Source organism: Falco naumanni, chromosome 13 (assembly GCF_017639655.2).
Source record: "Falco naumanni isolate bFalNau1 chromosome 13, bFalNau1.pat, whole genome shotgun sequence".
Taxonomy (NCBI): domain Eukaryota; kingdom Metazoa; phylum Chordata; class Aves; order Falconiformes; family Falconidae; genus Falco; species Falco naumanni.
Window position 1 is genome coordinate 12,255,423 of NC_054066.1, and position 23,667 is coordinate 12,279,089.

General features: G+C 45.2%; 1 protein-coding gene across 3 annotated transcripts in view; it reads right to left on the bottom strand.

Annotated features, from left to right (window-relative positions):
* Nucleotides 1–23,667, bottom strand: part of PID1 (phosphotyrosine interaction domain containing 1) — a 91,200-nt gene that overhangs the window by 67,050 nt on the left and 483 nt on the right. The window contains exon 1 of one of the 3 annotated variants that reach the window (XM_040613708.1): nt 7,559–7,579. The exons of 1 other annotated variant lie outside the window; for it this stretch is intronic. Coding sequence is in view for 1 of the 2 variants with exons in the window: in XM_040613707.1 (XP_040469641.1) it covers nt 7,194–7,211 (18 nt within the window). In the remaining variant the exon portion in view is untranslated. Of the gene's footprint in view, nt 1–7,193; nt 7,473–7,558; nt 7,580–23,667 lie in introns of those variants that run through there. One more of the 3 variants, XM_040613707.1, reaches the window with a different exon arrangement.

The window sequence follows — 23,667 nt, forward strand, 5'->3', positions numbered from 1 at the left end:
TACCTGTGTTGGGCAGCTAGTTAAACAGAAGTGAAAGAACCAGTGAAATTAAAATAAATGAACTGCCTGCCCAGTATTCCCCCACTGCCTTCTTCCTTTGCCCCATCCAATTTACCTTAGTAGCATTACTGATGTAGTTATTCCAGCATCCCTCAAAGCAAATAGAGCTGTAATTCTACAGATGTTAACAAGGTGGCTTTTATCAAGCTTGATTCATCTGAAATCTGAATTATTTACCCTGAAAGAGAAGGGAGTGAAAGAATTTAGGGGCCTCCGATAAAATATTAAAGTATTGAATCTTGTAAATACCAATTAGTCACTCCTCTGGGGAAAAAAAAAGCTTCAAGACAAATATTTCTTTTAATCAAAAAAGTCATGTATTTGGCTGAAAAAAAAACCCACACAACTCTGATGCAAAATGTTTGAGCAGCTTTACAAATTCAGTCATTATACCAAGACTGCTAAAAATTCCACTTTCATTCACAACCACCACAAATAGATAATTGTCAAAATAAATCCAGCAGATTACCATGCAAAAATGTGTCTTCTACAGCTTAATCTTGTGATAATGCTTTTTATAGTGCATCTCTCTGCCCAGATCTGCAGCTTTTGTTATTTGCATTCTGACCACTAAGCACAAGGGTTATCAATCTTATAATTCATCTTTTTTCATACTTGAAATTCTACACGCTGCAGCCCTACCCGTGGCTTCTCAACTGTGCTTAAACAAGCTATTTGCTATAGCCATACAGTTCTTTCAAAAAATCTCCAAGCCAAACTAAGTGATGTCAGTGACTGTAATCTGGCCAAAAGGAAAAAAAAAAAGAGGGGGAAAATAAAAGCCCAATTCTGAACATTTACTGCTATGGTAGTAACCAGGCAGACTGCAAATACGAGGCAGATGGATGCATGCACACAGGGATTCAATATGAATCTCCAGTGCTGCTTCTGTATGGGTCAACCCCAATTCTGCAACGGAAGAAGAATTCACAGAAGACTTTTCAAGTGAATCTGTCAAGTTTCCTGGCCTCTTCAACAAATAATTCTAGGAAAAGTAACTCTCTAGTTTATAGTGTTTATTGCAGTTTCTCACCTTTGGAAAGCAAGGATCATTTAGCAAGCAATTAAACACCAACCCATGAGCTAGGATCATCAAGGCCAACTGCTCCAATGGAGCACCATCATCAGAAGGGAACCGTAGTGGAGAGCTTCTGTCGGTGAAGCTATAGAGCATACAGGGAACAACACAACAGCTACGCAAGACTTCTGCCTCATCGCCACTCACTTCCATCAGAGTTTTCGTTACAGCTGCTGAGATCCTCAAGACTGCCCCCTGCAAAGCTTCTCTGCCTACACACTAGTCAAGAAGATTCAGCACAAAATGTTCCATGTCAATACAAAATAAGGCTTAGTCTTTAGGTCTCCACTTGGGATGTCAGAGCCTAACACTCAAAATGACCATTTCTCTTCCTGAGGGTTGATGCTGAGCTAGGTGACAGAGGGCTGTTTTCTTGCTTTCCAAGTGTTACCATTTATTTAAAGGAAAGTCTGTAAAGATGTTTGTACTGTTGGTAAGTTACTTGGGAGACCACCGCAACTAAAATATTTTCATTTTTTTAGAAAGTATGTAATTTCAGTCCAGAAGCAAAGCTTGAAACAGATAACCTCATAAGTGGAAAGTCTGGGCAAGCCGTTAACTGAAGTCACAGATTTTGAGAAGGAATTTTAACTCCATGTCAATTAATCACCACCAGTTCCCCTCTGACATACCCATCTTTAATCCAACTACACTATTTTCAGTCTTAGATGGCTTTAGGAGCAGAAAGTATCCTTGTCTGATTTTTATTCAGTTTTGGATCCCGAGTTCTCTGCCTGGAACAGATTTTCAGATGACATTAGAAAAGCCTCTAAAACAACATCAGTCAAGTTTTGCATGCACAGCTATTTGCACAAGCCAATTTTACAATTTTACAAGACAATCAGCTAGATAAACATCTGTCTGCTCCATTCTGAGCAGCTGATGAGTGCAGGAGACCTTTGATCGTGCAACAAAGCCTGCTCCCTCCTGGGTGCAAGCCAGCAACCACCATCATTGAAGTGTTCCAAGTTCTGCATTTTCCCATCTTTAAGCACTGGTTGGGTATCACATGTGTCGCAGTGTCACCTACACCACAACAAGCACATCAGAAAAATCAGAGGTTGAAGAGCTACAGCATCTCCCTGCAGAAACAGGAACACAAAACTACCTACATTTTCTGTTGGTCAAGCCAGGCAAATGTACACAGTAGTTATCCACAAAGGATGACCATGGGTTCTGACTGTGGCACCATGAAAAAACTATGTGGCAAGTGCATCTGCTTAAACACAGATTTTTAAAAATAATTCATTTGTAGAATTAAAGGTTAGAAATTATTTGAAAACCACGATAGATATTCCACGCAGTGCTCCACCACTAGTATAAAGATCAAAAGGGAACCAGCTTCAACCAGCACATGAAACAGGGTTATAATCTATTTTCCCTGTAGCATCTGTAGAAAAGTGATTAGTTCCAACTCCTGCCTTACGACATGAGCACTTCCACTTTCATGTTTTATCACCATTATAGTCAGAAATTAACAGACTCTGGTGGCTATCACTGATATTCCCAACCCAGCAGAGTAAAGCCCTTCCTGAAGCAGATTTGGGACTGCCTTTTCTGCTTACACAGTAGACAAATCACAAATGCAGTTTACTGCAAAGCTGCCAATATTTAATAGTGTTTAATGGTGCAGTATGTATCTGAGTGGGAAAAGGGCGCAGGTACCTATCTAGAGAACAAATGAGTCCATCAGCCATCAGCTCCACAGTTTCCCTCCTTGCCTCCCTCCCTGAATGTGTGCTGCAATACTGGAGAACAGGAGTAACATGCAGCTTGTGGGCTATTTATTTGCTGACATACCATCTCAGATGAGATGATTCTGGGGAAGAAATAACAGACAATTCCGAAAACAGCATAAGCAACACACACACCACTGGAGAAATAACACACATGGGACATAGGGGTAAATCTCAGTGGTAACCTGGCAGAACTACCTACGACAACCCATGCCAGCTGCCCTGGGTTGCATAAACACTCCCGTGGTGTTGCTGCCCCATAGTAGGTTAGACTGTAGGCAGCCCGACTGCCCCCCACGGCTGCTTCACTTTCATCAACAATTGTCACAAAGGGTGGCTATCTTTCCATTTATTTGTCTGTACACGTGTAGACATGACAGAAGGAACAAGCAATACGAAGGTCATTTTTCCCTAGCCCACTTGGTTTAGAAAAGATTCTTCTCCAGCTTGGCACATGAAGTGCTCTGGCTTCAGCCTCTTTTCCATTTGGCACACAATCAAGCTGTATTTAGAGGAAATCCAATTCTTCTATAACAGTTGCATCTCAATAAATTGTGTCTTACCTCTCTCTTCCCTATTCATGTTCAAAGGGAGAAAGCACTGCATGGCTTCCAAAGCCGTTCCCATTTGAACATTACTTTCCATCTGTACATGTTTCAACTTTCAAAACCGCACTCAGCATGAAAAAAAAAGCACAGCAAAGAAGCAAGGTTGTCTTACCATATTATATTCACTTAATAATCATAAGCAATTTCTCAAAGAAGTCCTCCAGGCACAGTTTTAATGTTAAAGCAATTCTTGCTTCATTTTAACCATCCACTGATGCAGAGCTGATAGCCCAGCTCATTAAAAAGTACAAGGCACTATTTCAAGAAATGCCGTAATTTATCAGACAGAGTTTAGTCATGCTCCACACAGCAGCCTGGATGCGCACCACCAACTGCCTCTGACACTTACCAAGTCCAGCTCTGAAGTCCCTTGGTTTTGGGCTCAGCTGCCCATGGTGCAGGAGGTCACACAGCAAAGCTTCCTGCTACAGTGATAAACACAACATTTTCCACCTGCAGTTTTTCAAGAGGCTCAGCTACATTTAAAAATGCACAATTTGCACTTGAGTGACAACCTCTTCTTCAGGTTAAGCATTTGCACCCATTTAACCAGCTATAAAACTCTGTACAGGAAGGATGGTTGGAGAGATGATAAATCTTGCCATCATTTTTTTGAAAACTTATTATCTTTACATAGCACGAAATCACATATAACTGAGCTCTCACTTTGTGCTGCTGGACATCAGCTGTTCATCAGTCGATTTGATACCCCAGTGATCAGATTCCACACCCTGTCCATGCAAATTATAACAGGCAAAGGAAGGAAACATTACCTGGGATGAGGTTCAATCTAGTTCCCAAATTACTCTTTTGAGGAACTGTGTTTCACTTCTCACCAGTACTCACTAACGCACAGGAGATACTGGTCTTCTGATTCACTCTCATTCTGATGGAAATGAACCACCTCTCCTACCCATCAGCAGGTATCCTTCCAAGAAAACTGGGATCAGAAGAAAGCAGTAGACCCTTCCCAAGCCCTCATGAAGAAGGTGCCTATCTGAGACCATAAACATATTGGCATATTGGCTGCCAAGGGATAATGCCATTGGGAAACCCGAGTGGTGGCTCTGCTAAACTAGGTGCTACACCCAAGCGAGACGCTGCAAACCCAGAGTATCTTCCTGATCCACATTGAGTCTGCAAACGTCACACTGCTCTGCTTAAGGTTTTGTGTTGCTTTCTGGAAGAAAATCTTATTTTTAAACTAAAGCCTACTAGAAGGAGATTAACTGCCCTTAAAAAATACTTAACAACCTCTTTGCTTGTTATCAAGTGGCCCATACATATGCCAGATGAGCACTGTAGACTATGATCATGCATTAAATAAACACTTCTGTCTAAAAATCCATAAGCCTACTTATGACTAGTTTGAGACACACAAATATCTACAGCTTATTCAGTTCAAGAATCCTCTGCTCTCAAAATGTCCATTCAGCAGCCCTGCCAGATACTGTTTCACAATACTACAGGCTCACTTATTCATAAACAAATCATTAACATTCTTGACATAAATCCATAGTGTACAACAAATCCCAGCTATGATAGTGTTTTACTACATTTGCTGTGCCCATCATGAATGGGAGTTCTGTTTTCACCAAAAAAAACACCCTCAACAAATAAAAGGCAAATTATTCTCTGCGAGAAAACCGCCAGGATGAAATGCCTATGCACGGATTACAAACTAATTATCAAGTTCATATAGTAATAAACCTGGCGTTCAGTTGGTTAAAAGGGCTGCCACAATTTATGCAAGAAATTTTCTTGCTAGAACTCTAATAATTAAGAAACTCTGATGTTAAAATACACCACTACAGACTTTTAACATTTCCTGAGCTACAAGGGAAACCTTTTACACATCCGCGTTTCTCCACACACGGGCACAAGAATCATTTGAAAAGACCCTTCTAAAGCCCTTCAGCATTCACTCACTGCCAGGGGTTTATTTACAGGCCTGGATCACAGGGTTTCAGCCAAGCCCTGAAATGATCAAGGCTCATTTTTACACACATACATCACAGCTTAAATATAGACTAATTCCAATGAACAGCATAGCTTAACAATCGCATCAGGACCAGGTTGCTTATTCTCTCTGAACACGCTCTGCATAGATGGCAGCACAGAGCAAGAGTTTAAACCAGGGTTTCCCCAAAAAACAGTCCACAAGTAAAACCTCAGCAGGCGCCCCAAAAAGGCTCCGGCACACCGGCACCATGCCCCACACCCAGGGGCGTGGGGGGCACGGCTGGTCCGCAGCAGGGGGGATGCTCCCGCAGCACCTCCCAGTACAGCCCACCCATCACCACACACCGACAGCAGCCGGCCACCAGCACAGCTTCAGAAATCACGGGGTTAAACCTTCTACCCTTAACTCACTAACGCCTTCTTCACCATATTTAAAGAATTAAACGCCTCCCTGAATGGCCATATTTAAGTGATTAAAAAAAAAAAGAGAGAGTGGAAGATAGTTAAACTTTCTGTTGATGTTCTTGGCAGATGAGAAATAGGCTTGCAAGCACTGGACTTCTCCCTGGACTGATAAACATAAAGCAGACTGCCTTCTGTGCCGGCTGCCAGCTCAGCCCAGGGAATAAAAGATGTTTTCAATTCTGGAAAAGATACGTGTCCACTGAAAGACTGAACACTTAGCAAGGCCTCCGTCCTGTGAGAAATCAGACCCTTACTGATGGTGCCGTGCACAGACCTGTGGGCAACGGTGGCTGCTTGCAGTAGGTGAAAATACATGTATGGCTGAAGTTTTGCAGAAATGAGAGCTTTGTTACTGTAAATATAACTTGTATTATTATTGCAAACATTGCACACTTTTACAGCAATTACACTACAGCATTTATTAGGGGCATGCCCGCCTCTTTTTATTATTTCAACTGGCACAGCTTTTTCATTTCCAGCTTGCTTTAGTTACAGTTTTGTGACAATTCCACTGCAGTACACTCACGTATAAATATATACGGCACAAATAGCTCATGGTCTTTAGGCCTGACCTACTGAGGGATGTTCTGCAGCTCAGGAGAGCAAGTTTACAGGATCTATTTATGGGTATCACTCTGTACCCAGCCTTCAAAAACATTTCAAACGTATTTTTGACAAAGACCACAGCTACCAAGGAACCACTGGGTTGACTAGCCTGGCTTGTGGTACCACAGAGGTGACCATCCCTAACAGTTCCTGCTTTCACCCCTGATCTCCCAAAGCTGTAATGTATCTGTTAGTACAGAAACTGTCACAACTGAAAGAGTGCAAGGGATGAATAAATTTAGGAATCTTCTCATTTGCCTCCAGGTTTTCTGAGCACCTCAGAATCACAGTTTTAGATGTCTGTGACAGTAGCAGATAAAAGCCAACTTAAAAAAAGCAACAACTTAAGGCAGAAAATCACCCATAATCGCACCTCTACAGCCAATGAGGCACTACAGAAATCCCCGGCTATGAGGGTCATGTTTTGAAAGAGGGCAAACAGCTCTGCCGGAAAGCAGCAAGGAAATCAGACAAGTGAAGCACGCATCTGCAGTACAATACAACAACAAAACGAAACCTTGGTGTCAGGACACCCGAGAAAACGGCCACGCTGCAGAGCTGCCCAGGAAGCGGCTGGTTAGGGAACACACACCACGCAGCTTCGCTGGGCAGTGGCTGGGAGGGGGCAGGAGTAAAAACAACTAACACTGGAAAAGTCCAAGGGAAAAGGGTACTCACAATTTGAAATAAATTCATCCTCCTGAGTTACGGGTAGCTTGGGAGGCTTGCAGAGCAGCTGGCTAAGAGGGAGCAATGCCAGTGAAATACTGTCAGCAAAGTGTCAAAAGCCCCTGCACTGGCCCGTGGAGAACTGCAACCAGCAAGCCAGAAGACAACGCCAAAACCCCTACATTAAGGGGGAAGCCGAGCAGAAATCCTCAGGACATACATGTTTGCCACCTCTGAACTCTCATTTTCTGGAAATACCAGTACGGCCAACCCCAACTTTCCTTTGCTGACTGGTGTAACAGCATAAAAAACACCTAAGCTCTGCAAACTAACAGCTGCAGGTCACCCGGTACTGCTGATAGTTGTTCACTAACCTGGTTTAGAAGCTGAAATAAACACTACACTTTTGTTTTGAGAGGCACAAGCCGGTCATCAAAACCCATCTGTCACTGGCTGTGCTCTGAAACACACCCCACAGTAAACTGCAGCTTGTGCTTGCACAGCCATGCATGGTGCTACAGCAAGCACGCTGACCTACCCACCCCTTATCTCCTTCCACAAATGCAATATTTTGCCCACTGATCTAGCTGATCTAGCTCTTCATAAAAAAAAAAAAAAAAAAAAAGAAAGAAAAAGAAAAAAAAAAAGAAAGAAAAAGGAAAAAATCTAAGGCACAACCCTCAGGCCCTGGTCCAGCAGCAAAGTCATCAGTATTTTAATAGTGATTTCAAACAGCAGCAAAGCCAAGCCTGAATCCTCAGATTATCCTTTGCAAAATCCCAGCATCGGCATTAGCGGAAAAAAAAAAAAAAAAAGATCAAACCGGTTGGCTCAGATGGATTGTTATTTCTGTAGCTACGTTTATTAACACTAGGTACATAAAACTGAGAGATATTGAGGAAGTGCTAGAAAAACACATAGTGATGTTAACCACAATGGCAGACTAGAAGTATGTACCGATCCTTTCCTTTGGCCAGGAAATATTTTCAAGCTGTTTCTTTTACAGCTAGTTACTGGGTAGGAAATGCTTTTTAGACAGAAAAATATTTTCTTTTCCAGACAACTCCATAAAATCCACGCAGAGAGCACAGTGTACATTTTTATGAGAATTAATTACTTGTTTACTGTGGTAGTTCAATACACAGCTAATCCCAACACATTGTCCAAACAACTTACTTCCTCCGGTAAGTGAAGAATGGTCAACAGAAACAAAACAGTATGATTTTTTTAAAAAAGAAGAGGCAGAGCACTGGCAACACATCTGCAGCCTGTAAAATGCTGAAGAGTAACATTAAAGGATACAGAAGGATGTCCTTTGTGCACCTTCCAGTTTTTTCTAAGTGAAGGCATTCCAGAGTAAAATATTAACAAATATAATAGCATTGAGACATTGTAATAATCAAAAATAATGTCCTAAACCCAGAGCTATTATTTTTTAAGAGCTGTGGGCTGTAGTTTCTCATTATCATCTAGAAGGGAAGGATAGTTGCAACAGTCGATTCCATTTCTCCCCAGTGACTAAATCATGTTCTAGCTAAATCATTTATTAACGTCAAAGGGTGACAATTAAGATAATGAGATTTTGGAGGCCCTGGCCATGTGAAACCTGTTTGTGTATATTCTGGCCAACTAAAAAACAAACAAACAAAAAAAACCCAAAAACACAGAAGGAAGCAGTCTGACAAACTGATTTTATTTAAACTGAGTACTAATAATTTAGCATTAATCCTACCCCATATTTGTAGCTACATACCAAGAATAAATATTTATACTAGTAACCACATGGTGTTAGGGGTTAATACAGGGTTAACAAGATATTAACCAAAACATGCACATTAAAACTGATATCATCTTGCTCCCCACTGTAATTCTTCAGCTCCTCAGGTGAGGACCCAGCCTCTGTCCATCCCATGTTTCAGCAGACAGACACACAGCATCCAGGGTCTGGCTGCTCTGGGAGGAGAGGAAAGGGCAAAGCAGGCAAGAGAGAAAAACAAGGAAATGCTCAGTTGCACGGCAGGGAAGTGGGCGGCCTCCCCACCATCCAAAGGGCCCTGCTGATACTGTGCCAGGTCCAAAGGAGAAGCACCAAATACTGCCCAGGAATAAAGATGTATTCCAGATCTTTGCAAATACAACCCCTGTAAGTAAGCATCTCACCTATTAGACCATTCACTGTTAACTTCCAGTGGAGTATCTATAATGTACAGTGCTGGTAGCAACCACCATTAATTTTTTTTTAATTTTTTTTAAGCCGTCTCACACCCACTGTTTATAATTCATTATATCGACCCACTGGCTTGGAAAAGAAAGAAAACAAAAACCAAAAAAAAATACCAACACAAAGAACAAGAACCACACAGTGAAAGTTAAGAAAAGCTACATGGGGTAAAACTTCAAAATCCCAAGAAAGTTCAGTAAAAGCAAGTCCAAGAAATAACACTGCAATGGACTAGTTGCTTCAGACATTACTAAGTGCTGGCCAGACTCCACATGCTTTCTCTTTGCTTTATTTTACTTACAATTAGTTTGCAAGAGATGACGATTAGCTAGAAAAAACGCATCCCCTTTTGACCTCCAGGTGTACAAAGCAGAACAGCATTAAATATTTCCTAGAGTCGACCTTGGATCTGTACGCAGGGTGCATTAAACCACCACATGGGATAACAAGCCCCAGCAGTAAATCACCACACAGCATTTACAGCACAAACTCTCGCTACGGAGCCCGTTAGCTCCTGGTCAGATCCATCAAGGCAGGCAAGAAACTGAAGGCACTGAGTGACACAGCAGTCTCAGGCAGGCACCTGCCTCCAAACTCTTCCAAAGCCTTCTCTGAAGGCTGGACCCGTACAAACCACCACATACATGAGAATTTTACAAAGCACAAGATTACAGCCTAGTTCTCTGCGACAGTGCACGCTGCCAGCCCAACTCCCTGCTCTGCTGGAAATCTGGACTTCAGCATTCCTGTACCCTGTTCATGCCCATACACAGGAACAATTAGAAGGGCCAAAGCGTGTGACAACGATGCCAAGTATTGTGAATCACTCTGGCAAAGCAAGCGGCGTTACTCTGGTGCAGACAGCATCACACCCTCTGTTCAGCGGGTGGGTAACATCACCACACTGCGTAGAAGATCCATTGCACAGTGTCACCTTGGCATCGCTGGCACTGCAAACACCTCTTCCCGAGTGGAAAAACTTATTACGTTAAGGAAGCAATGATATGCTTGAAAGTCATTCCTCCACACCTCCAACAGATGGACAAGTTGTGCTGTGTCAGTTTGTTCCCATTGCAAAACAGTTGCCCGGTGCCCTGGTGCAGTCCCGACAGCCCTGCTTCCTCCCTGGCCAGCCGATCCTGCTGGCACTGCCAAGGGAGCCTTCACCTGCTCCTTCAGCCAAACAGTCCTAATAAAAGGGCTTTAATAAAACTCCATCTTAAATAAAGCTGTACTGCTGCCTATTGACACCTACTAACTGGGATGCTACAAAGCCTGTCCTTCTGGAAACTCTATTACACAGCCATAACCACTGTGCCTTGGCGGCTCTGCAGCACAGGTGCCATGATTAACAGTAACTAACTTCCTGATAACGACCCTTCAAGCTCACAGCATCACTCTGCTACCAACGTGGGAAGTCACGCGTGGCACTGGTGTGGCACCGTAAGGACTATGCCATTTTAAAGCAAATGCTTCAGTCTGATTTTATGCAGGCTTCTACCAAGTTGGAAAGCTCAGCAAGGAGACCAGATGTAAAAACCTCACAGAAAGCTGTTTAAAAATCTGGGAAAAAAAATTTTTTTTCAAATCACCAGACATATTTTGGTGTAAGGGGGAAGAACAGGACTGCACTTTCCTGTTGTCCCACACATGGATTTGAGACTAAGAGAATGCTGGTAACAATGTTTTTTTCCCAGGATGAGGCAGTCTGATCTCTAACTTTAGCCCTGTAAGAACAGCTGCTGGAAGGAACACTTTTTTTGTTCCTGAGAAATGCTGAATAAAATAAAAAGCAGAGTGGGCATTTTAAACCCTTTGAAGAAACAAATACATGAAGTTTTCACCTCAAAATATGAAAACAAGAAAAGGCCTCAGAAACACACTAGATTCACAAGTAAGAAATACAGTTTTCAGCTGAAAAACACAAATATTTGCTGAAGCTCTGAAGCGGGGCGGCAGGCTGCAGCCAGTGCTGCTCCCAGCCACTGGGACAGCCACGTCCCTGCGCACAGGGCAGGAACCACACGACCGGGAGGCGTATTAACGTGCCATAAATATTTTGTAAAGCAGTTTTCCCCCCACCCACCGCAAAGCAAAGGGGAGGTGAGCTCACAGCGTGACACAGGCGTTCCTTGGTCAGATACGTAGCAGCCCCTTATCCAAACAGCATCAGGAACCGGTACGGAATGACTTCAGTCACACATGCTTTCCAAAAAGAGTCATACACAAACATTCAGTTCAGCACTCTCAGACATTAAATCTTGTCACATATATCTAGTCTTTTTTTTTTTTTTTAAAAAAAAAAAGGATGAAAAAAATCAGGTAGAATTTGGACTCTTGAAAACACATGACGTTTCTTCTCAATCAGGGTAAAAGAAACACACAGTAATGCCGCTGGCATTAGCAATGGCACTGAGATTTATGGCAATGTTCTCAAGATCTGAATTTGGACCAAAAAAAAGACGCACATATTAACAGGGGCAAAGTTTATCCCCAAGCGAACAAAATGACATCTCTTTAGACATTAATGGCTTCTGAAATTCTCTGGCTTGATACATCAGTGATTTAAATGCCAAACCACATTCACTTTGCTTATCTTGGAAAGCTCCACGTCCACGTACGGACACCCTCAGACCATAACAGAGGAACAAGAGCTCAGGCTGTTACAGAACTCCAGAACCAGCACCGTAAGCTTCACAACACACAAGGGATGGGCATTCCCCTGGCCAACGCTGCCCACTGCACGCGGCTGTTTCACTAACATCACGTAAGCAGCATGAATAACTTCTGATGTTGAGAAATAAAAATCTTAACCTGAAAAAAAATAATAAATGCCCTCTGAAAATACTTTAAACCAAGGAGAAGTGAGCTGTTTCAGTGCAAGTTTTTTGCAGACAGGGTTCCCGGGCCATGCCTGACCCCTGGCCGCTCGTGGACCCTTCTGGACCCCAGCTGCCGAGCTGCTCCTCCTGCCCCAGCAGATCTGTATCTCTACAAAGCATTTTACATTAGTCCAAAGCCTCCTTCGATTCTGCCTTTCTGACAAACATCCCCAGACACCTTCACCTACACAGACCTCTCTGCCCCACACAGCTGGCCCCCTGCTCTGACCCACTGGAGCCCAGTCCCAAGCTCAGAAAACCAGTGGGAGTTTGTTTAACCACGGGGCTGACATCTCCAAGCTGCAGCTCTGGAACGTCTGTTTCCAGGTGAAGATCTTGCCATAACTCATGTCTGCTAGCTCCTGTAGCTCACAATCTCTTCAAATACGACTTTCCTTAGGAGAGATGAGCTCCACCACTTCTGAAGCCTGAAACTTGTCAGCATTTTAAACGGGAGAAGGATGTGGGAGAGTGGCTTCAGGAAAGGAACAATTAAACAGGGACTAACTAGAACTCCAGTGAATATTTTTAATTGTCCTGAAACACAGAATCATTTAGGTTGCAAAAGACCTTTGAGGTCATCAAGTCCAACTGTTAGCTCAGGACTGCCAAGTCTGTCACTAAACCGTGTCCCTAAACACATCTATGCATTTTTTAAACCTCCAGGGATGGTGATTCAACCACCTCCCTGGGCAGCCTGTTCCAGTGCTTCGCCCTTTCAGTGCAGAAATTTTTCCTCATATCCGATCTCAACCTCCCCTGGCACAACTCGAGGCCACTTCCTCTTGCCCTGTCACTTGTTACTTGGGAGAAGAGACCGACCCCACCTGCCTACAGCCTCCTGTCAGGGAGCTGTAGAGAGCAATAAAGTCCCCCCGAGCCTCCTTTTCTCCAGGCTAAACCCCCCCAGTTCCCTCAGCCGCTCCCCATCAGACTTGTGCTCCAGCCCCTTCCCCAGCCCCGCTGCCCGTCTCTGGACACGCTCCAGCCCCTCTACGTCCCTCCTGCAGCGAGGGGCCCAGAACTGAACCCAGGATTCGAGGGGCGGCCTCACCAGTGCCGAGTGCAGGGGGACAGTCACTGCCCTGGTCCCGCTGGCCACACTGTTTTGGATACAAGCCACGATGCTGTTGGCCACTTGGGCACACTGATGGCTTACGTTCAGCGGCTGCCGACCAGCACCCCCAGGAGATGGGGTGGAAGTGAAATGCCAGGGCTTTTCATCACCCTTGATTATGAAAGGCAGACACCTCGTTCATTTAGCGACTGGTTCCAGGCTTGCTGTGATGCACAGAACGACTGCCCTTCACCTCTGCAGACCCTGCAGCCAGCCCAGTATTTCTGATGGGGCTATTTCCTACACCAGGCAGCCCCAGCCCCCACTGGACACCCACAAGGAAATGATCTGAACTCCATCCATGATACCTGTCGAGGAAAACAAAACCCCAAGTCTTTGCAGCAGGGTAAGTCCTTGGAAGCGTGAGCCCTGTTACTGAGCCAGAAGCTGCAGGATTGTGACGGGGAGGCACACACGACCCCAAAGCTACAAGAAAGAACTGAATATTGCAACACCAATCTGTGAGAAAAGGCAACAGCAGAACCCATCTGGGTTCCTGTAACACTTCAAACTGCACAACTCTCCCTTCTATAGCAGCTCTGTATTTTAGAGGTACAAGCTTAAAACACTGCCCTCTGAAAATGTTACACATGCTAGCACCAAGCTTCAGGCGTTTTGATAAAAAAAGAGCCTCTAAACACTAGATCAAAACAAACCCATCACTCACAAACAAATGCTTCCTAACATTCCTTACAAACCACTGAAGAGTTACATCGCCATCTCAAACGGCAAGATAAAAGTTAATAGATTCGAAAGCATATCTGTACATGCAGAGATAAGGCTGCACTCTTAAAGCTGAGAGATTTAACACACATTTATCAAAGCGAACTGTCCAGTCCCGCAGAAGCTAACGTCCCTCCTGCAGACCTTGGCACTGATGCTTCACCACCAAGAATGTGAGAGAGAGGCCTCCACTTCCCCCATCATCTGACCACATGTCCCAGCCGGCAGCTTTGTTGGTGGCAGTGCCCCAAAGCCCGGGGCGGGGGAGCAGGGTCACAAACCCACAGCTCCTGGGGGCAGCCCAGCCGGCTGGGGGCAGGCTCAGTGCCCTTGCCGACCCCTGAGCCTCGTCCCTGGCTGGAGCATCACCAGCCTTCAGGTGTCTTGAGAGTCACTGCTGGGGTCACTCTTTGGTGCCTACCAGAAAAGTTAACCACGCAGCACTCCCCAGCATCACTGCACATCCCTCCAGCAGTTCATTTCAGCACGAGGCACCAAAGCTGTCTTTACTATCAGGAGTTTCTCAAACACGCGGTACCAAGCTCAATAGGCCCTTTCAGCCAAACTATCGAGAGGACCGATGTAAAATTTTCAAAATATCTTTCCTTCTGATTCTAATCCAAACAACAGACCACAGCTGTGAAAACTGAAGCCTGTGCAGATCTGTGCTGTACAGGCTCCTTCTTTAAAGCACTGGGACAAGATTCAAGATTCTACACTTTCTGATTCAAACTTAGAGTCAGGCACAGAAAATTCCCGTGGACTAGGGAAAAAATTTAAAGATGCTTAACCTGGTAATTTTGTGAAAGATATAAGAAATTCACTGCCATTTTCCGCTGATGCACTGTGCGAGTGCCAAGGCAGGGATACACGCTATTGCCTGACACCCAGGCAGCTCAGGGAGCTGCAGCTTGGTGTTTGCCTACGTTCCAAAAAGTACTTTTCTGGTCAAAAACCAGAAAAAAATAATAAATTCCAGATGGAAGAGCTAAAAATGGGCAAAAGGTTCTGTTAAATAAATAGTCTCAAATGAAAGGAAAAAAGATTAAAACCCTCTTTTTGAAATCTGACATTTTTTTCTAACAATTTTGCTGTTTGCCTTTGTGCTCTGCAGCTCCAAGCTGGAGCCAGAAGAAGCAGCCCACCATGACACAACTCTTCTTGCAGTGTTCCTCTCCCCAGCAAAAGGAAATACTAGAAAACTGACGACAAATTTTTTTAACATATTTAAAATCCAAGTTCAGCATATTAATTTCACTTCTGATTGTTCTGATGAATAACAACAGAAATGTTGTTTACCTGGTTTTTTTAACCAGAAGGACTGGAGGGAGGGGTAATTTCCCTCCCCAGGAAACTAGACCATTTTCAGGTCAGTATCATCATCATCGGCTCAGAAAGCACAGATTAATCCTGACAGCAGGAAAACCAGTCTCCAGCTACAGGGAAGTTGCAGAGCAGCTGAGAATCGCTCTGGAGAGCCTCCCCCTGCAGCTATTCAGAGAGGAAACGCTGCGTCCCACTGTCCCCCTGTCTCCCAACACCCAGGCTCAGGGAGGGAACGGAGAGCCAGAAACTTGCAGGCTGGGATGATGTATTTGATGTTGCCCCCATCGCCACAGGGGTCCGGTGCCCTTGGTCCCCTGCAGACCCCAAACTCCTCTGTCCTGGCTTCCAGCCAGCAGACACTCTCAGGAAGAAGCTCCACAGCATGCAGAAATGTTTGGTTTAAATGAGACTATACAAACTTTCTGGATCATCTGTAACAGCCCCAGGGGCAGGATTACTGCCCTGCTCTACAATCCAGTCAGGCACAAGGCTGGTACTGACGCCAGTGGACCTTGGACCAGGTGCCACTGTGAGATCTTCAGGGTAGCCACTCTACCAGTGGGACCACTCTGAACATCATTTCTCTCCAGACACTGAATGAGCGGACAAGTTTTCAGAAGAGCTGAGTCTACCAGGTAAAATGCTCTCTGGAAAAGCCTGGCCCTTAGCAGAGGCTCTGAATACTTGGAAACTTACTCTAAGGTCATTCCGAAAGCTTCACACAAACGTATGGAATAACCATCTCTCAAATCCAAGAGGGAGCCTGGCATGGGAAGAAAGAGGTGGCCACAGATCTGAGCTTCAGGACACTTAATTAACTTTCTATCTGCGTTCAGCTTCTTGGCAGTTCCCATCAAATATATCTGGAGAAAATGTTTTCACAGGAGGAGGCATTTGAAAATTGCCTGGCATGACGCAGAGCCAACGCCACGCAGGGGTACAGCGCAAGGGCGCCCACCGCCCGCGCTGCAGCGCGGGGAGCCCAACCGAGCAGCGTGGCACCCACAGCACCGCTCCATCAGGAACACTCATCACTAGAAACTCAGGTCCGAAATGTAGCGGTTAACGTAGCCTGGAAGCATCACCAGCCATTAAGCTGTGAGAGGGAGTGAAATGGCCCCAAAAAGGCCCCTGACCCACTCCAGACCTCCCACCCCCTCCCCTTGAAGCATTCAGTGTGACAGAGCAGGGGAAGCCTCTGAGGGGACAGAGGCAGACAGCTGGAATGGTAAAATTTTTACATTTTAAAATCGACGTTGGAATTATTACCACTGATAATTATTTTGTCAGAAAAGTGGTTACTGTTTAAATGCTCCCGATGAAAACAGGCATGGAGGTTCTTCAGAAGGACCAACGCTTCAGAAGCCATCACCGGACTGCTAAGGTAAGGGTCAGTGCAATGAGATCAACCTAATCATGATGAGGCTGAGTCTAATCCTGTCAAAGCACCATCATTAAAAGAGGATCAGCAATAAACAAATTTTTTTCCCTTAAGATTCTACGCATCAAAGATTTATATTTGCCACTCCAGATTTCCAGTACTTCATCAGGAAAAACACATTACGAAAAGCCCTGTTAGGTCTTTGACACAGTTACAATCACCCACATTTAAAATCTTTGGTCAAAGAGTTCTGATGCACTTACTCTGAAACAGCCCAGAAGACTAACACTACTGTCACCTGTAACTTTTCCAGTTATTATTTGAAGTGCAAATAAGTTGAATTATTATACATGAAAGCACCACGGGGGATAAAAAAAGGCAAGGACTAAACATTGCTTAAAGGGACTTTTCAGCTACACGTGACATGTCTCTGGGTCAGACTCTCATCTTGCTTACACAGAGTGCCAAATTGCAAACGAAGTCACCACCGTACTTCTCTACGCGTGAGGATGCTCGCACAAAGCCTCGGCAGCACAGCACACCTCCCACCGCCCAGCTGAAGGCACATCTGCTGTGAACACAATCCTGCCTGGAAGGAAACCGTAAGGCTCTGGACACTACAGTGCTGACTGTCCTGCTGGCTGCCACCAGGGACAAAGAGAAAATAAGAAACAGGTAGTTAAAAATTCTGAACTACTTACACTGAACACTTCAGTTTGTCTTCCTTCAAGGAAATCATTGCTTTATTTTTTTATTATTATTATTTTTCTTGGTCATCAAACAGGCTGTCAGCTTCATAAACAGAAACTAGTAGTACACTATAAAAGAACCCTTAAAATCATTTCCCATGGGGCTTTCCACAAGGCAGTCACTGATTTTGATTTTCTTTTGGTCATAGAATGCTTCCCAAAATTAGCATTTTTCCAGAGCCATTCATTTTCTACAAAGAATAAATAATGTAGAAAAAAGGAACTGCCCAAGCTAAGTGGTGCCAGATGAGCTTGCTGGAATCACAGAGCTTTGTTTTAAAGATCCCCGACTGCTGTAAACTCATAGTAGCAAACTAGTGCAAAACCTGATGCCTTGAGAGCTATCCTGAAGCTATATAGTGCCAAAACACTGGGCTGTAAGACTTCGTGGACATTTGCATTCACATGACTCAAGCTTAAATTTCAAATGCTTTTCACTTTTTCCTTCTGACATAATCTTTAACGAAACCAGAGTTCAGTAGTAGTATCAGTCCTGCTATACATGTCTTGCAGTGGTTTCTGCCTAGACAGCTGTTTGTGTGCTTTACACTTACAACCTGTTTGCATTTGGTTTAAATAGGAGGTTTTCCATCTGCTTTTAAAAATTGGAAAACTGTTGTTTCAACTGACTTTACACTGCATTTTTTAACATACATATGCATGCGAGCACTGGACATATAATAGATGAGAAGTTGATTTTTAAGGGACCAATAGCACCTAAAACCTCATCACATCTGAACATATGCAAACGCCTGTCATAAAACCACTGCACCCACGGCTACCTCAAAGCCATCACATACACACACGTCTGCCCAGGGCTGACTTTTCTTGAGTGAAGAGTTTCAGTGTTCCTGACATGGGAAAGGCATCTGATGCGTATACTAGGTGGTAGCGGAAGCATGTACTATGTGTGCATTTAGCACAGAGTCTGCCATCCCAGTGTCTGAAAGTATCAATAGATTCAGAGTACGTGGTAGAGGGTACAGTTAACAAATCCCAGCAAAACAAGCAATGTATTTATGAAGCCTCGGAAAGCAGTGCTCTCAGGCAGGCCAGAAGGTGAGCAGCAACACCCCCAGAATCACTGCTTTCACTTTTTTCACTTCCATTAACAGCTACGCTGTGTTTTTACTACTGTATCTCAATGACATGGAGGTAAATTACACCAGCAACTCAAAGCCTGTGGTAAAGCAGTCTTACACAAACATATTTCCCACGGACTTCATAGGGGCTGCACAAGTTACGTGATGGCAAAATTAAGCCTCTGGGTTCTGGGAATCAAACTTGTCCCACTAAAGGAGGGCCCTCCATCACCTGCTTCACTGCACCTCATCTCACCCGCGCACAGCTCTCCCCCACAGTATTTCACAGCACGTTAGAAGAGATGTGGAACTCTATTTTATAAAAGAAATAAATCCAGCAGTATGAGAAATACACCATAGCCACCTGCTACTAAATCCTTTCCCAGAAATGGTGCAAAACTGTGCGTTTCAGTAAGAATATTGGATTTCCAGGTGAGCAGACAGAGTCATTGAAGTCCTACCGTGAACACTTGGCCATTTGCACATCCTCATGAAGACACTTCACCAAAGGATGCCCAGCCCCAAAGCCGGGAGGCAGCAGAAAGCAAGGGGGTCTCCCTCACTGCCCCAGTGGTTTGGGGCAGTCCCGGGTGATGGCAGAAACTGAGCAACAGCTTAGCCAGAGGCAACTGCCTGCCCAGGAAAAGCATGTGAAAGAGCAGCGTTTTCCCACCTGGACCCATGGGCAGGAGCAGGATGCAGGATGAGAGCCAGCTCCACAACACGGCCCTCCTGTCTGCTCCCTGCTAGCTGACCCCCACTCACATGAGGTGCCACCAACTACTACTTGCAGAAGAAAAGCGAGAGCTTCTCCAAAAGCAGGGCTCGTGGGCACAGCTCAGCTCAGGGACGCCCGGCATTGCAGCACGAGGCTGGGCAGCACCAGCACTGCTGTGGCTCCCACTCCAGGGGAAAATGGATTTGGACACGGCAATCCCTATTACCTACACGTGTTATGAGAAGCAGGAACACTTATAAACAGGTCTTATAAACAGCATGACCTCGGAAAGTATGCACCCACTGGGATTTATTATCTAGAAACAATGTCTGGCATCAAGCTTCCAGGAAAATTCAGGTTTCAAAGCAAATAGCAGTCATCTCTCCGACAGGCATACAAAACTGCACCAAGACCTTGCTTGTTTTCAAAAACCACTTCAGAGTCCTCATGGGAGCATCGCTGAAGCCTGCGGCTCCAACATCACAGCTGTGCCGCCAGGGGCTCCCAACCCTCCATGTCCCAAACCAGGCACAGAGGGTACATTTGGAAATAATTTTAAAGAAAGATTTCAGAAAATTTTCGGCATTGTTTCAACTAGTGCTGCTGCCACAAACGTCAAGCCAAAAATCAGAGCGCACTGCTTATAACCGTCAATAAGGTCTGCTGCAAACGCAGCAATGAAAACCATACCCAGAAGGTACAGCAAACCCTGCGCTGGAGCCTCAGCACTCCCAGCAGGGAGAACAACCCTTACATACCTGAAGCCACCCCCACCCCCAAGTCGCTGCTCCAGCAGAGGAGGCATGGAGGCATGCATATGTGCAGTACGTCCACCCACATTTTACTGAACACAAACCAGGAATGCTGCCACAGGAATTAAGGGGGGGGGGGGGGGGGGGGGGGGGGGGGAAAGTCTTCAAAAAAGACACAGTCCCAGATCGTCTCTTTTGTATTGTGTGAATAATGCTAATGCCTGTATCACCTGCAAAATCATAATCTTCTTGAGCACTACACCAGAGACTTGCTGATCCCTATGGTATATTCCTGCAACATCCCAGCTGTGCGGTTTCCCATGTAACTGACTGTCCCACTAACTTTGTAGAAAATGCACGTAACTGCAATGTTGTTATAGGTGAAAGAATCACAAAAGGGGAAAGCAAAGGAACCGCAGAAGAAAAAGCTGGCTTCACTGTATTATATTTTCAAGGAAATTCCAGAAACCTGGACATTTATGTTTTTCTAGCTTACTCTTCTAATCCATGTAATTCATTTCAACATATCGTCCAGAAACAGTGGGGCTTCTTCATTAAGCAGCAGGATAACAGGAAAAGCTTCCATCAGAGAGAAGTGGAGTGGAGAACAGAGTGACCAAAACAAAATAATAATAAAAAAAAAACCCACCACCCAAAAAACAAGTGATCATGACTTATTCCAGCAAAGCCAGAAACAAAAGCCCCAGGAAGGGACCATCTCAGTAGCAAATGAAGCTTTCAGCAGCAAGTGGCCACGACAGCAGTGGGGACAAGTCCAGCTCATGCCCCAGCTCACCACATATTTGTAACCCAGCTGCTGATGACACTTCATTGCTATTGCATACCCATGAGCTCTGCTGCTGACCTCACTACTGGAATTGTACCCATCTAGTCAATGCCAAAAATTTCAGCACAAACTGTGAAACTTGACAGGACTGAGCACATTTGGAACAAAAGCAGATTTTACACAAGCGGCCACAGACCAGGAACATGCAGCCTTGTCATACACTGCATGGGACTGGGAAAGAAGATCCACAAACAATAGATCATCATTGCACACCTTGTCTTCACACTGTGATGCTCGCTATCATTTAAGTTAAACATACACAGTTTGCCTTACCAACGAGGGCAGAACTGACCCATACAAACAGGCATCCACTTCCAAAGTCAGTTCATACTTTCCCTTACTGAACCAGGCCAAAAGAAATATTCTGAAAGATGAAAATATTTTCTCTACCATTTTACTTAGCACAGAGCTACAAGATGGACCAACAACAGACCTGCAGTTCGCCACAGATGGGTATTAATGCAGGACACATCCGGGTCAAAATTAAACCACATACAACTTACACATTAAAATGTCAAGACAGCTGTGCCAGCTCCACGCTGCCTGCACCCATACATCAGCTCCAAGGAAAACCTACAGAAGACAGGGCTGGACCTGCCATTATACATCCCCCAAATAACCTACAGTAGCAACTTGGTATAACCTGTTATCACAGAATTTGTGAATGGAGACCATAAGACGTCATCTACTTTAACCAGTGACCAAATACCCCCCTGCTACAACCACAAACCCAAGCCCAGCACCCCCCCAACACGTGCTTGCCAGCCAGGCTGAGCACTTGTGACACCACAGACAAGCAGAGGGTCTCCCTTCAACACCCGGCGCCAATAATTGTTTCACAGCAGCTGGAAGCCAGGAGAGAGGGACCCTGGCAGAGGGAACAACAACAGCAAAATGGGACACCTGAAACTGAATCAAGATGTTGAGGGGAAGAAAGAAGGGAAAAAACATGCACTTATTGCCTTGCACAGGCTCTCCCCGAGGGGGCTGGGCAGCGCTGCCAGCAGCTCTGGCCAGGCTGGCGATGCACTACATGTGGTTCTTGGAGACAGAAAGGTAGATCAGGCTACTTGAAATGACCAAGTTTCAAAGCTTTTATGGAAAAAAAAAAATTCAAAGGAGTTGGGCATATTAAAATATTGCCAATGCAACTCTGGCTCATGTGTATATGGAGTAAGATCACATCCTAGTTATTCCCAGCATCCTTGCACTCACTGCATTCGTTTTGTCCACTGCTCAATACATTATTTAACCTCTTGTGCGAACCCAGAATTATTACAGGCTCCTTGTGACTTCTCCAAGGCTTTCCCCTTCTCCCCATTTTAAGAGCTGGTACAAGTCCAAAGCATCGTTGAATTCTGCAATTCTGGATCCCTCTGGCTTGTTTTTTTAAGAGCACCTACAGCCGTTCACGTACTTCCCCAGAAACTCCTGTTGGCAGGAACTGCTTTTAGAGGCACTCAGCACTGTGGGAGGCTCAGGATACCTGGAGCCTCCAGCTAGAGGCAACCAACACTAGGTTGCACAAAGCCAGTGGCCACTGCTGAGAACTTTGGTGCTTGTGGCTCCCCTGCAGCAGCTGGGAGCAGCGCAGGCTCCCCTTGCTACAGGCCTGTGTCGTGCTGCAGTAGGTAAGTGAGAGGCTCAGCGAGCATCCCCGGCTTCCCACAGCCTTTCCCACCCCCTCCCTAAGGCAAGACCCCTACCAGCACATGGGATACATGAGGCAGCTAAATAAGGTTACTCACAGCTTAATTCTGCAAAACATATGCACCTGGTTCTCTTTAGCCTTGCGTGCTCTTGTAGGCTGCATCAGATATTTGCAATATTAGTATCTTATTCATCTCCCAATTCCACAAAGAGGGCACATAGCCAGTCCGTACGATCCAGACCAGCACAGCACTACTAACCTCAGCTTTTCCCTTCCTTCCTCCCCCCCTCACTTTCTCCTTTGCTCCCCAAAGCTGGGTGCAGCCTCCTCAGGTCCTTCCCCTGCAGCCCCCCCCTTCCTCCCCCGGCCCAAGATCGTAACTCCTTAGTAGAGAGGTTTCTGGCTAACATGGGGAAACAAATAAATAATAACACGCTCACATAGTTTTTACCCTGGAATCCATAAACTATGGATGTGGTACATCGCTCCTATCCATGAAAAATGAAGTTTCTCATAGAGAAAAGTATGGCTTTTTAAACACAGGGATTATTCCTGTTACTGGCTGGTGCAGATTAAAGCCCATGGCTCTGCTCGGCTGGGCTTTACTATCAACTCAAATCAAACTGCTGAATTTTCTGCTTGACGATATCAAAGCAAGCTCTCAATGTGAATTGCAAAAGCAAGTAGTAACGCCTCTTGTCATCTGCTACCACCGCTGATTCTCTATTTAAAATGTCCCAGTCTCTCGCACTAGACACTTGCTCTGGAAAACTATGTGAAATCGACAGAGGGGCACTACAAGTGAGTTTTATTGCATCTTGCTCCCTGCCTGTCTCAGATTTCACCCGGAATATGAAATATGCATAAAAACATACATGCAAAGCCGCGGAGGCAGAGCTGGCGGCGCCCGCCCCGCCGCGAGAGGCTGCGGGCGGCCGGCGGAGGGACCCCGGCCCCGCGCCCCCCGCCCCGCCCGGGCGCTGCCGCCCGGCTCCGCGGAGCTGGGACCCCCGCGCCCCGCTCCGCACCGCGGG